Source organism: Aplysia californica, unplaced genomic scaffold (genome assembly GCF_000002075.1).
Source record: "Aplysia californica isolate F4 #8 unplaced genomic scaffold, AplCal3.0 scaffold00023, whole genome shotgun sequence".
In the NCBI taxonomy this organism is placed as follows: Eukaryota; Metazoa; Mollusca; class Gastropoda; order Aplysiida; family Aplysiidae; genus Aplysia; species Aplysia californica.
This window is the reverse complement of record NW_004797293.1, coordinates 1083336-1097670: the sequence shown is the minus strand read 5'-3', so window position 1 is coordinate 1097670 and position 14335 is coordinate 1083336. Positions and strand designations below refer to the sequence as shown.

General features: G+C 37.7%; 1 protein-coding gene across 3 annotated transcripts; it reads left to right on the top strand.

The window, feature by feature from the left end:
* Window positions 1-31: 31 nt before the first annotated feature.
* LOC101858381 (ketohexokinase) lies at window positions 32-14100 on the top strand. 3 transcript variants are annotated; one of them, XM_013088344.2, is made up of 9 exons: window positions 42-120; window positions 1534-1609; window positions 2547-2673; window positions 5537-5656; window positions 7130-7261; window positions 8140-8221; window positions 9374-9506; window positions 10093-10207; window positions 11258-14100. In XM_013088344.2, exons 3-9 carry the CDS (start codon window positions 2564-2566, stop codon window positions 11529-11531), a joined length of 966 nt encoding a protein of 321 aa, XP_012943798.1. In that variant the 5' UTR covers window positions 42-120; window positions 1534-1609; window positions 2547-2563; the 3' UTR covers window positions 11532-14100. The 3 variants fall into 3 exon arrangements, with proteins under 3 accessions (XP_035828440.1, XP_012943798.1, XP_005090953.1); XM_005090896.3 differs by having other exon boundaries at window positions 1534-1661; XM_035972547.1 differs by lacking the exon at window positions 1534-1609 and having other exon boundaries at window positions 32-120.
* The last annotated feature ends 235 nt before the right edge of the window (window positions 14101-14335 follow it).

The window sequence follows — 14335 nt, the reverse complement described above, 5'->3', positions numbered from 1 at the left end:
CCCGGTGAAAAATAAAAATATTGACGACGAGACCAGTAGGCAACACCGTTCAGCAAAACACAGCTGAAACTTCCCGAAACAAACAACAAGCGACGAAGAGGGTCCGCCCACTGCCGACAAGTTCGTTTGAGGATAATATGCTTTTTTACGCTTTTGATTTTTGTATATGAGTTACTTTGCAACTTTTCCCCTAATTCAGGTACATAGACCTAGATCTAGACTCTAGATCTAGAATCTAGGCCTAGCCCAGTTGCCTTGAGCCTACCTCTATCCCTTCAACCAAAATCGACTAATTTTTTTCTTAGTGACATTTCATCTGAAGCCTTAATTCACCCCCTGAAACTTGTACATATATATTATTATTATACATACCTACTTGAGTATCTCAGTCTATAGACTATAACTCGCACCCTGAAACCTGACCATTTCAGTTTCAGATCAGTACTGTCACCAAAGATCCTCTGACCAGGCTACCATCACAAGGCTAGGGAGGAGAGAGTGGGAAATTCAGCATACATGTTTTTTTTTGTCAAAACAAGACTATAGGCCTACAGTAATATTTAAAATACATTCTTTACTTTTCTGTTCATCCCAAAGCAAATCCTGCACACAGTGACTATAGTGTGCCAGCCGACTGTCACTGTCTGTACGCCATGGTGAACAAAAAGGCCGATCTATTTCCAAAGCATTGGGTAGAAAACAGAACTTCAATCAGATCAACCCGTACGGCACTGCAGATGTCAGAGTACTGAAATCAATCTCTGTGGTCTCATTATAGCAAGGCTCTCGGACTCGTAACCGTTAAGGTCGTGAGGGTCATGAGTTCGAATCCCATCAGAAGCTGTCCTTAGGAAAGATACTTTATCATGCTATAAATTCTCCTCACTTCACCCATGTGGAATGGGTACCCAGGTAAAGACAGCAAAAGGTGTTAGGCTAGTTTGTTAGTGTTTAAGAGTGCTCTGCAGAAACTGAATGCTTTCCAAGAAGTCGTTCATTTTTTCATGAATGTTTCTGGGGTGTAATTTAGAGTGTAAAGTGCATGCATAGAGCTTTCTGTCGAGCGGGAATATGCGAGCTACTGTATTGCTATTTATTTTTTTATATATTCTTAAAATTATGGAATTGCAGTCGACCCCACTTATACTTGTGCCTATGTGTAGCTTTAAAGAGTTGATCTTCCGTTAAGTTGATCTTTTTCTCAGGTCCTGCCGAGCTCTCTTTCTTTACAGGTCCCAATGGTTAAATTCAGTTTTGGATGAGTTTTTATTTTTTCTTTCCTCTGACAACATCAATTCATCCGTTGTCGACTGATGCACCTAAGTACTGTTATCAGTGAATCTACCCACCCCACCAGGCACCTTACTCCTTTCATCTCTCCAGTTTTTTATTCAAACATTTTATAAAAACACTATTCCTTCTTTTTGCTTTTACATGTATGTACCTGTTTACTTTGCACATTTTTTTTTTTTTACTTATAATATGCAATAGACTGGTATTTTGATTTTTGCTTCAAATTTAATCTATTCATAGCTCTGCTGCTGCTGTCATTACCTGCATGTAAAGGCACATAATATGATGTGAATTTACTGTGGGCCGTTGTTCCAAGGTGGGTCTTAAGCCTCATCAAAGACAGTCTGTGGCCTCTTCTGCAGCTTCAGGTGCGAAAAGGGGCATCACAATTATGAGATATCAGGGTGGGGTGGGGGGGGGGGGGGGGGGGTGGGGGGGAGAATTTAGAGTGTTTTGGTTCATGATAACCTCTATTTAACTAGCTATACCTGGTCTTAGATGAAAGATTTTATCCAAAAAATACTATCAATTCCATGTAAAGTATATTTCTCTATACTGTCACAATTTTTGCTTTTTTAAAATCATTGTAAAGGATGCCTAAGAAGTAGCTATATAAAAAGCTATAATTAGATTTCCCAATCAGTATTCCCTGCATGGTTACATACATATATATATATATATATATATATATATATATATATATATATATATATATATTGTAAATCCCATTCTATAATGATATATTGCAGGTTGGGCCTTGTAAACAATTGAATTTCATGTCATAGAGATTAAAGTGATCCTTGGGGAATACACAATAACTCAATTATGCCTTTAAAGACTTTTACAATAGGTTTTTATGAATTGATTTAGGGTGTAGGCTAGAATTAATGTTAGTTGTTAGCCAGTTAAAATGGTCGTTGCCCATGAAGAAACTATGTTACGTTTAACAATTTAAAGTTCTGTTAATACCTAACAAGTGGGTTCTTTAAAAATAAAATTGAATTAGGGATAAGTCCATGAATGGAACCTGGAGAATTGAGATATATGAAATATTAGAGTTTATTGTCAGCAAGTGAGATGCTCCGCTGAAACCTCAGAGTTATAAAAGACTGTAAATCAATTAGATCCTATATAAAACAGTATTTAGTTTTGTCTGCCAGTCTTGTTTTCTGATTATAATTCAGAGTTAGTCAGAGAAGGCAGTTATTTCCAGCCACATGTTTTCACTCTCAAAAACTGTTTTATATTTTCAGAGGGTCAATTTGTACAGATGGCAACTCCACTTGAGAAGGAAGTGGGCAAGGTTCTGTGTGTCGGTCTTGCTTGTGTTGACTTTGTTAATGTCATCGGCCAGTTTCCACAAGAAGATTCAGATCAAAGGTATCCAATTAATCCTAAAGGGAATTCTAATTCTTATTGTACTAGCTGGGTATCCATTCGATGAACGGACTCAAAAGAATCGATCGTCAAGTCATTGTGGATTCAGTACGCACTGCTTATGAACGGAAACCTCACTTGTTTACCAAGGCGTCCTAGACGACGGACTTTTCCAAGATAACTAATAAAGAACTAAAAATTAAACTACAGTGACTTCAGACTCCTTATAACTGTGCACCCTTTAACTTTAAATGATTCTGAACCACCATTAATTTTTTCAAATACAAAAGTTAAATGGTACGGAAGCTTTGGACGACCAAAGTGACAAACTTTTACAAATATAATATAGATCTAGATAGCAGAAAGGGTTTCACAACTTCTAAAATTCTCTCATAAAGTTTTCAGTGAGGTAAGGGAGCCGTAAATGTGGGATGTTTGCTTCTCTTTGTGTTCAGTTTTCAACATGGTTAATTACATCTCTTCATATTTTTTTTGTCATCGCATAATTTATAGGTAAAGTGTACATGCAGTGGCGGGGCGTAGTGAAGGGCTTGAGCCCCACCCACCTCTTTCCCTCCGTAAATTAATGTTTCTTCTAATAAACAAGTTAGAGGCTAATCAGTTGGAACCAGTAGAAGAATTTCAGAATCTTCTGCCTCTGCCTTTAGTTGCATGCGGTGAGCACACACACTTGCTCGTTTATCCAATCACTGTAGTCACCGCTTACAACGATAGTAACCTAACAGCCAATCAAATGTGTTTAGGGCTCAGCAAAGGATGAGCCCATTCCCATGGTCCATTTTTAATGAAAGTCTTCTTGAAAAAAGATAAAAGAAACAAACGAGAGCCCGCGGAAACTGTTATTAGAGAGGGCTCGTTCTCTGCCAGCCCAGACAATGGGGGGAAAGTTCACGATACACTTTATTTAGAGACTCAGTAACCAAAACACGCTCATGGGCCCACGTTTTAGGAATGTCTTGCTTTCTGCGACCCCATGGCCTAGTCCAGTTACTGTTGTATGATGATGTGTGCGTTTGCATGTTTTATTAATTAATGTTTTTTGGGGGGTTTTTTGGTAAGTGTTTTACAGCACTCGCAACTGTATAAGGTCATATGAGCGCGTTTGCGCGTGAGTGTGTGAATGAAACATACTCACACATATCTGAAATGTCCACTGAACCAAGGAAATCTTACCTTTGAACTCTACCTACCCTGATTTCTCAGCCCCACCCACATTTAGAATCACCCTCCGCCACTGTGTACATGATTGCTTTCTCGGAAATCTCGAGAGGAGGAAATTGAAGATACGACCCACAATTTTGTGGAGTGTGAAATTTACTCTAACTCTAATAATAACCATTGATTGGTGCTCATTAAAATCTAAATTAAGGTATCTTCATATATCCTTCATGGGGTCTCACCAACTGCCTTCCTTAAAGAGATGAGAAAGTTTAAGTAAGAGCCTGGTTTGTCTAGGCAGGTGAGCCCCTGAGTGTTTTCATTACTTCAAGCAGGGTCACGTAAGCTGGAAAATCTCACTTGAGGGGTGACATAAGACTGAGAGTTAAGAATTGGGTCCTCTAGGTGACAGGGCATGATCCACCAGCATGTAGAACGTGTTGTGACTTTACCCACCTAGCATACAGTTTATGGGCAAATGATGTAAGAAGGAAATAATTAAAATGGGTTTTTATTTTCTTTTGAAAAAGGAGGACGGGAGGAGAAGGGGAGGAGAAGAAGGTTGTTGATGTTGATTTTGTTGTTGTTGTTGTTTTTGTTATAAATTTTTTTGTTTTGTTTTTGTTAATTGTTGGTATGTTTTTGTCAGCTTTTTTTGGTGGTGATTTTGTGCAAGGGTAAAATAAAACAAAATGCGTCTGACGGGTAAGACCAAATGCCATGCTAAAACAAACACATGGGTCGCCACCACTCGGAGAACAAGCGAGGCTTCGGTCACAAGTTCATGTTGACGTCCATTGTTACTTTGTTACAGACTGGGTCAAAAGTGACCACTCATCTCCCTTAAGATTTATGTATGCATTGTAGGCTGGACTTATGGGTTATGAGGGGTCACACGCTTACCTCACCAGCAGCTGAAAATTTATTGTTTCCTATTGGTCAACAGTGGAAGGAGCCTACGCACCATGATCGGTTGGAGGGACCATCTAACAATAACTACAGGTGATTGGATTATGACAGCTCTTCCACCACGCCTGGGGCCAATATATATTTATGACAAAACATCAGGACAAGTTTATTGGTTGGTGTGTGATAAAATATGGTGGCCACAGCCGTATTGAACCAGTGAACGTTTTACACAGTGAAACCAAAAAAACGCAGTAGGGGAAATGGAAAGTGGCGGTTTGTACAGATGGTCTTCATGGCAGCTTCGACTGTATTTCAAAACCATTACCATACCCCAGCAGACCTTAATTTTCTTAGAAACGTTTTCGTCTAACCATGAAGTATTGGTATAGAGCAAGTAGCTGATTACAGGCTCATATAATAACAACCTGACAAGATCTTCTGCTGTCTGTTGCCAGGTACCCATTTCCACCTGAGCTGAGTGAAGTGAGGAAAAGTTCCTTTCCCAAGGACACAATATTGGGCCCCCCCAATGAGTTCAAACCCACAAACTTTCAGGTGCCAGCCCAAAAGCTTATACACTAGACCATCAACACCACAATACAAAATATTAATGCTCTGTTCGTATATAAAGTATAAACATATTATTCTATTATATATAAATTCCTTTTGATAATCCACCCTGTAACAAGCAGCTAGTAACCTTTAACTTTAACACAAGGTTTCAAGGTACAAAGATGGCTGCCTCTCTGTAAAATCACATATAATTGTGTTCTCCCAGGGGACTCAAGTATTACTGGCAGAGAGGTGGAAATGCAGCAAACAACAGTACAGTGCTGTCTCTTCTGGCTGTTCCTGTAGAGTTCATGGGAGTCCTTGGAAATGCTGGAGCTGAGGCGTGGTACAGTTTTTTGCGTGGGAATTCTTTCTCTTAGACTTCTTCTATGATGCTCTCCTCCTCTTCCTCCTTCTCTTCCTCCTCCTCCTCCTGATCCTCCTCCTCTTACTCTTTCTTCTTCTTCTCCTTCTCCTTCTCCTTCTTCTTCTTCTTCTTCTTCTTCTTCTTCTTCTTCTTCTTCTTCTTCTTCTCCTCCACCTTTTTCTTCTCCTACCCCTCTTCCTCCTCTACTTTTTCCTCTCCTGCCCCGCTTCCTCAGTCTCCTCCCCTGTGGAGTCAACTGTAGATTTGAGATTTGGTTTGGGTGGGTGAGGGAGGTTAACAGTACATGGGATATCTTTTTTACTGTAAGATCATACTTTTTCAGCTCTAAGCATTATTGTTTTTGCAGGTAATGTAGGCCTACTTGTTTTACTCTCCATTATCTTTATCTTTTTGTAGGGACTAATGCAAAAGTTTGTTTGTTCAGCTGATCCTCCACTACTTTCTGCAGCTGTATCTACGTGTACAAAGTTCACTCTGGAGGAACACCGAGCTTATTTGATAGGACTAATATGTAGCTACATTTTGTACTTAGATATATTATATTATTATGTTTCCATTGGGGTTGTGAAAAATGTGGGGGGAAAATCCCAATACTGGAACTCGGAGCTTATTAGGACTAGAATATATATACATTTAGGCCTACATAAATATGTTTCCATTGGGGTTGTGAAAAATGTGAGAAAAAATCCCAATACCATTGTCTGACTTTACTTACTCAAATTGGAAATTGAACCTGGTACGTTGGCGTGAGAGCAGAGGTTTTTTCCCCTAGACCAATGAGCCCCCACCCTTTCTGCAACTTCAACCCCCCCCCCCTTCAGAAAAGTAGATATCTCACAATATCTCTCTTCAACTAAAAAAAAGAATGCTGCAGTTTAACTCTTTTTTTATCTCCTGCAAACCACTCCCAGCAGTTCGCAGTGAGCCGCTCGGGTAGAGCTTCATTCCTTTACGACTTTGGCATCAATTAATTACTTTTCAGCAATTGGAAAACAGGTCTCTTTTATGGGGAGTTCATTCATTAGATGAAGAACTATCAAAATAATTGACTTGTAATGACCCATTTAGTGATGTTTTCGTCATTTTTGGATTTTGTACTTGTACCACCCTACCACAATATGCCGAAGGCCCAGGAAGTCGTCTCACTAACAAGGTAATCCCTAATGTCCGGATCGGATGCAGAAACAACTTTTTACATTTACCAAAAAAGGGGCCCTGCATAGTAGATAGTATAGTGGTTTACCCCCCTTGGAGATCAGATAAAGAGTTAAGAATTTTGCTTCTGCTGTGTATTTATAAATTGTCTTTTTCTTTCATCGCTGTTTTTTCAAAGTTTTTTTTTATTCTAATCAAATTTATTCTTTCTTTGACTACCTTCACATACAATGAAAAAAATCAAGGTCCATGGTGTATGTTCCTTCTCCTTTTCAGTTGGATTCAGGAAGATTTCAGTGCGATGGGAATTGACACCAGCCACTGTGTCATGGAAAGTTGTCTGTGTCCTGTGTCCACATGCATTTTGTGCCAGACCACAGGGTCAAGAACTATCCTGCATTATCCCAGGTATGTCAAAGTTTATTACGATAATAATAATAATAATAAAGATAAAAATAATAATGATTGCATTTATATAGTGCATATCCATGCTCTACAACATGCTTTGTTCACTTTACAACCATTACAACATTAAAAGGAAATTGTTCTAAAATTGAGTCATATAATTCATGGAGTTCGGAAGGATGAATGTTTCCTACACCTTAAATCTCATATGTATATATGTAGATGTCTTCAAAGACACATCAGACCCTGCTCTGCAAGGACTTAATTGATCTCAATGTTCTTGAACTCATTAGATATAGAGAGTCGAATCTCTCATTTTATTAAACCGCTTTAAATTGTAAACTCAATCCTACTCTGTTCGAGAAATGCTAGTAAAGTCTCGAGGTTCTATTTTTAATAACTATTTTTACACTTACAATCATAGTCAGGCAAATCTGGTATTTGGGGTGGACTGGCATCTGTGATATACAGTTTAAGCTGGGTTTTTTAAATGTGTAGAATATAAGTTTAATTCCCAGGTGGAGAGAAATTGTTATGATGTCTTTGTCTGCTAGATTGTGTCCCACACAGCCAAAAGTAACCTACTTCTTCTTGTGGGTGGGTTCTATGTCGGCAAATGATGCCATGTTTTTAGTAGAACTTTATAATAATATAGTCTATTTAAAGGAAAAATAAGGAAACAGTTCTTTTTCTGAGTTACATTTTTCAGGAGTGCTGTCATGAGTATGATCAATATCATATAGAATAGATAATTGGGACTAGAGGGTGTGTCACTGTCTTGAAATTAGGCCCTCTTGCTCCTGTGTCTTTGCTATATTGCATATTTTATGGGGTTTTATTGCTTTCCTGAACAAACTTGCTTCTTTCTTGAATATTTGTAGGGACCAGCCAAAATTAACATACCGTGCCTTTCATGAGAAACTGAAAAGGAATTTTTCTGCATATGCACAGGTTCATTTTGAGGTATGTTCACCAGTTTTTCTGTTTAGTAGATTAAATTTGATCGTTGGTGGGCAAATTTCATCATATGATCAAGGAGAACCATTAAATCAAAATCCTTTCTCTGAATGTGTATTACGAAAGGATAGAGATATCATCCAAGTAACTTAAAGTAGTACCGTACGTAGTCATTGTTGTTGTTTGTTGCCAATTTAGCAGTTGCTGAACAATCACTACTATCTTTCTTTGTGATATAGTGTTTCAAATCTTTTTCACCTAAGAAAAGATAATAATAGTCAATTATCTCTTGATGGAAGGTGACAATTTTTCTCCTATATATTTATTCTGCACAGTTTTAGTGGGATAATCTTTTTTTCTCGTCTATTCTTCTTTCTTAGTTACTCACCCCAGTGTTATTCAGTTTGACTGGCCCCTCAGACCTTCGTTTCTATAGACTATCTTGACTTGTAATTGTCTATCCTTTTATTCATTATGCATTGCATACATGATGTGTGGCATTGTGATGAAATCAGTCGCTCATTTAAAAAAATGATACTGAAAAAAAAGTGACATTTTTCCACTCGTTGGGTAATCTTTATCAAATGGGGGGTTCCTAGAAATGGCATTTTCTTCTCGTTGGGGTATTTTTTTGACTCAACATCTTTTAAGTCCATTTAAAAACACTTTTCGGTCTGAATTTTACGGAAAAATGTTGAAGAAAGACGAACAAAAAAAGCAAATTTGACATTTCCAGGGACACTTAAACATTGGAAGCCGTCTAACTTTGGCGGCCATTTTGGGGGGAAATTTTAGCTCTGACACCAGGACCTCCATCCCCTTCAATCAAAAATATCTTCTACTTCTATTCAAGGTAGATGGGTATTTTTTTCATCAAAAGCAAGACAAATGAACAAGCTTTAAGATGACACCAAAAACTATACCCCATAACTGATGGTATTGTGACACACATATGTATATATACATGTAAATATGTATGTCGACAGCTTAATCAAGTTAGTGTAAGACTCCGCAATAATCCATTTAGAAAAGTGACGTAAGGACTTACACTGGCAATCCATATTATTTTTATTTCATCTGATCTAAGTGTGGTTCTCCAAATTTTCTCTGTTTGTAGTGTTTAGACTGATCATTCCCGACGTTTGTGTCATCCAAAAGCTTGGGAGCAATGTTCAAGACTATGAGCTCATGATGGAAGATGTGCTCAGCTATAACACAAGTCTTGGGACAAGCTTGAAGCAGCCCGTGGTCATATCCTTAGAGATAGAGAAACCAGACATATCAAACTCAGGTTTGTGTGGTTGTTTCTGCATGCACATGCACAGCATGAAAGCATGCTATGCTCAAAGACACATTTCTGTCATGTGACATATTCTTGAGTGTTAAGTTTCTTTTGTGATTACTGTCTTTTCTTCTGAAAAAAATCTTCGATTTCCAAAATCTGCCCTGTGTTGAACTTGAACAGGGAGGAGGATAAAACTCACACTGGTGAGGCCCTTAACCAATTGGAATTATGTGATATCACAATTGAAGAAAACACACTGCTGGACTTAATGTTTACAAATTTGCATGTAATACACTTCAACACTTCTTAAGACGGGAACTGCATTCCCCACATCTCTGTAGTCCTCATCTTTCTCTCTGTTTATCCCTACATGACACTGGCTCTCATGAATCTGTTGTTATGAATTATGTTTACGAATCCGAACTTCTGTTTTGGATAAAATGGTGTTTAACACATGTCATTTGCTTGATCCCACAGAATTATAGTATTCATTTCATCTAAAAATAAAATTGTTTATACTGATTTGTTCATCTTGACATTAACATAACTTTGTAATCGTGAAGTGAAAATGGTGGTTGTTGTGTCTTTGCAGAAGCAGTGATGTCAAAAGCTGATATTGTCTTCATCAGCAAAGACTTTGCCAGCATACAAGGATTTGAAGATCCAGTTTCAGCAGTGAAAGGGCTCTATAATCACTGTCACAAAGGGTAAATCTTGGCTCGAAGCTGAAAAACAGTTTTATTCATGAACATCACTTTCTGCTCGCCCCTCAATTCTGGAAATACAAAAGTGTTTGTAGGCAAAAAAAAGAAACAACTGATCATGTAATGCTGTCAGTCTTATGCCCTTTCAACTATTTCAACACTATTTACATCATTTCAGAGGCTGGTGCTTCAACCCTGCATTATACCTCAGCCAACTTTAGCTGTGAAGGATTCATTGCCGCATAATGAAAGGAATACTAGAACAGATCAGATAATAAAGATAACTTCTCTACATAAGAATAGAATTTGTATCCATTACTGATAAGGTGAAGAGAATAACTGTAACAGCATTTTACTGTAAATTCTAATAATCAGATGAAATTCTGGCTATTTACATGTGTTTAAAATAGTAAATAGTTCCTTGTATTCAATTAGTCTTTCTTTTATGCATTTTTGTTCCGTACTTTCCAAGAAGCAGCAAGGTGCATTTCTTATACTAGTTGTACATGACCTCACCGTAAATACCAATTGTCGCTATTGTAAAAGACCAATTATGTCCAAGACCTTAGAATATTACCCAAAATCAAATGTTGTGAGATACAAAAAAGAAACCACTTTTATTGTAAACCAGAGATGTAGAGATGTATTGTAAAAATACATTATTTCAGTGTATAGCATAACTGACATTCGAAAGTTTGGAAAAGCTATAGAGCTATAATAAAATTTCCCAATGTGACATTTTCATTTTTTCAATATTTGCACAAGTCCCTTGTGATTTTTAGTTTCAGTATTGTAAGCAGTGTTTATCGTTATTTCTTTAATAATACTGAGTCTCTTTTTGAAAAAAAATATTATTATTCTTGTAACTGAAAATTTATTTTGAAATAAACAAGTTTTACAACTTCATCTTTATTCTTATCTGCTTTTCAGCAAGTGTGCCCTCTTCAATTTTTTAATTTATTTCCCAACAAATAACTCAACGTTTATCTTTAAATGTATGAATTGTATCTAGAAAGCTTAGGTCCCTCACAGCACTATTTATTTATTTTTCAGAGCTGTTCTGATCTGTGCATGGGCAGAGTTGGGTGCTGCTGCAAAATTCAAGGATGAAGTTCTGACGGCATCAGCCCTGACAGGCGTTAATGCTGTGGACACTCTTGGCGCTGGCGATACTTTTGTTGCAGGTTTTATAGGTCATGCTTTGAAGAAAAGAAAGAGTTCAGGTTTAGACAGCAGCATCATTAGAGATTCCCTTGAGTTTGGATGTCAGTTAGCCGGTAGGAAGTGTTCCATGTATGGGTACAATGGTTTAAAAGAATTTTGGTGAACATTTTTCAGGTTAAAGTTTGTGTGAGTAAGACAAGACTTGTGGTGGTAGTCCTGTCATAAAACAAGACAAACAAGCCATAGCCTGCTTGAAAGCTTGGCTTGATTAAACAAAAAACGTAATACTTGTTGAAGTGTTAGGCAACGACTGACGATAATACACTGGTGAATGGACACTGAAGACAGCACAGCTACATAACACACTGTGCAGCACTCACCAATGCAGTGACAGACCAGACAACAAGTGAACGGAGATGCAACAAGAGAAATATCACCACCCATGGTGTCAAATATGACCCCACTAATGACAAAGTTGAAAGTTTTTAGGACTTCGGTGCAGCTGAATGTTCCAAATTGTACCCAAATGTGTGTCCACTCTACCAGAAGATGCTGGACACAGGAGAAAATGCCTGATAGTCTTGACAGTGCTGCACACAAAAATTTCTATGTGAAAAGAATTATGACAAGACACAAACGATCAGCCTACAGGCACCCTCAGAATACTCTGATGCCTTGCATGAAATCCTGGCAGTGGCAGAGACAACATTATGGAAAACTGCCTCTGTACATATCTGCATGTTTCTGCCCTAAGAGCAAGTCTTATTCGCAAGGTTATGTCATCTTCTGAGGGAATTACACTTCAGTGTGAGAGCGACAAACCTTGTAAGGTCTATTTCCTGACCAAAAACCTGTCTGTGAACATCCAACTATATTGTCTCATCAAAATTACCAACTGCGATTATTCAGTGAAGGTAAAGTCATCTGAAAGAAAAATGCCACCTTTCAGGCATCATCAGTAGGGAAGGTAAGAAAACGCAGTCCAAGTACTGAATGGATTCTTTTATGTTGGTGAAGTCGGTTTTGCTGTTGAGTTGTTTAGCTTGTAATCGCTTGACTTATCAATATTTTGAATCATGTACAGTGTAAACCATGTGTTTATTATTCACACTTGAAACAGGGTTAGGGGACGAGTTACCATGATGCTGATAATTTACAAATTATAGGGAATAAACAAAGTGATGTCAGCTAGGGTACATAAATGTCAGACATAATTACCCAAGATGCCACATCTCGGCGAAGCATCAATAGAGCAGCTGTAATAGAAAGAGATCACTACAGTGATTGTAACAAAAGGAGGTCACTGGTGCAAATCTAACGCAGCATGGTCATGTATTACACATTCTGTATCAAATGTGGCTCAGCATCAGCAGTCGGTAGTGAGAACTCGATTTGAAATGTCTTTTCTGGTTTGACAGTACAGTTTATCCTGTTCTTAGACAACACTGGCCCACACCCACTGCTCATGATAATTGGCACTGTTTATCGTCTTACTTTGAAAGTAGGTCACTGCGTCACCATCTCGCATTTGCTTGCATTGTTGCAACGAACTGCCCGCCCCACTTTACTTTCAACTCTCTCTACACTAGTGTACAGACCAGGGCACATAAACATCAGACATAATTATCCTGAATGCCGCTTCCCAGGAAAGCATCATTAGAGTGATTGTTACAAAAAGAGGTCTCTAGTAGTAGTGGGTCTGTAGACTCTCTGACATGACCTTGGTCTGGTACCACATTGTCTCTCCGCGGATGGTGAGACTTGTAACAGAAATAAAAGACTGAATGAAAAGTAGACACTGGGCGATAGATGTGCCACAGATCTATGTATTTTCCTTTTCTTAATTGTGGTACATAATACATATAACTATTCAACTATGAATAATTGTAAAGTGCAGAGAGCATGCTATGGACTCTGAGAAGCATGGATATATCATTATATGCACTATATAAATGCAAATGGTATAAATATTACTTGCGCATCTCAAATTATGTCCGGTCAACCTCCCTCTTTGATGAAACTAAATAAAATAAGATAAAGATGAGATAAAAGATGTCACAGAAAAAGAAAGGAACAATAATTGATAGTGATAAATAAGGAGTGGGTATCCTATGTAATAAAACAATTTGATTCTTTGATCATTAGTTATTTTGTATAAACTTGATCCTGCTCAATAAAATAACAGCATTCAGATATAATAGAGGGACATCATGTCCGTCCCTGCAGCCCTGTTGTAGCTGGGGGCCCACTCTACTAATATGAAATGCACTTCCCTCTTGCAAGCAAAACCACAAGGATGTTAACACGACATAAGTACTTAGTGGATGGCAATCGAGTAATGATTGAAGTGTTCAAGTGTATCCTTTTGAGACACTTAAAATGATTTAAAAGATTAAAATGTACAAACATGCTCAGGAGTAGTGGTCATTGTGTTGCAAGAGTTTGTTAATGTGAAGTCCACTATATTAAATATTGTCAAATGTTCCCTGTGCTTTGATTATATTGCATTAAAAAAAACACCCTGAAGTGGCAGTGTTTGTCTCCAGGTAATCAGTATTATCAATATTGTCATCAGTATGTCATATGATAAATTGAAATTTTGTGTGCAATAGATACTTTACATGATTTTTCTAAGACTCTTACTACAAAGTTGTAGTGTCTTTTTGTGAAACTGTACTGTCTTTTGGCATATATATAATTATTAATAAAGTCTTGTAGATTTGCAATTCAAACTTTTGTCGAATTTTTGTGTGTTGCAATGTTGTGGAATCAAGCGTTTGTCAATTTTTTGGGCATTTGGAGTTACTGACATTATCCTACACCTTGTTCATTTGTAATTTGTCTTGCTTTCCATGGGAAAAATATGCATCTACTTTAAATATGAGTAGAGATAATTCACCAATTGTGATTGAAACTGGTGGGGATCCTCTAGTTTCCGAGATAAAATTAGCGAGAAAATGGCAGCCA

Excerpts from the sequence above, each read along its gene's own strand:
- LOC101858381 (XM_035972547.1), top strand. The coding sequence starts at position 2,564 with ATGGCAACTCCACTTGAGAAGGAAGTGGGCAAGGTTCTGTGTGTCGGT. Across the intron at positions 5,657-7,129 it reads AATGCTGGAGCTGAGGCGTG|TTGGATTCAGGAAGATTTCA; the intron begins GTACAGTTTTTT and ends TCTCCTTTTCAG. Across the intron at positions 8,222-9,373 it reads ATGCACAGGTTCATTTTGAG|CTTGGGAGCAATGTTCAAGA; the intron begins GTATGTTCACCA and ends GTCATCCAAAAG.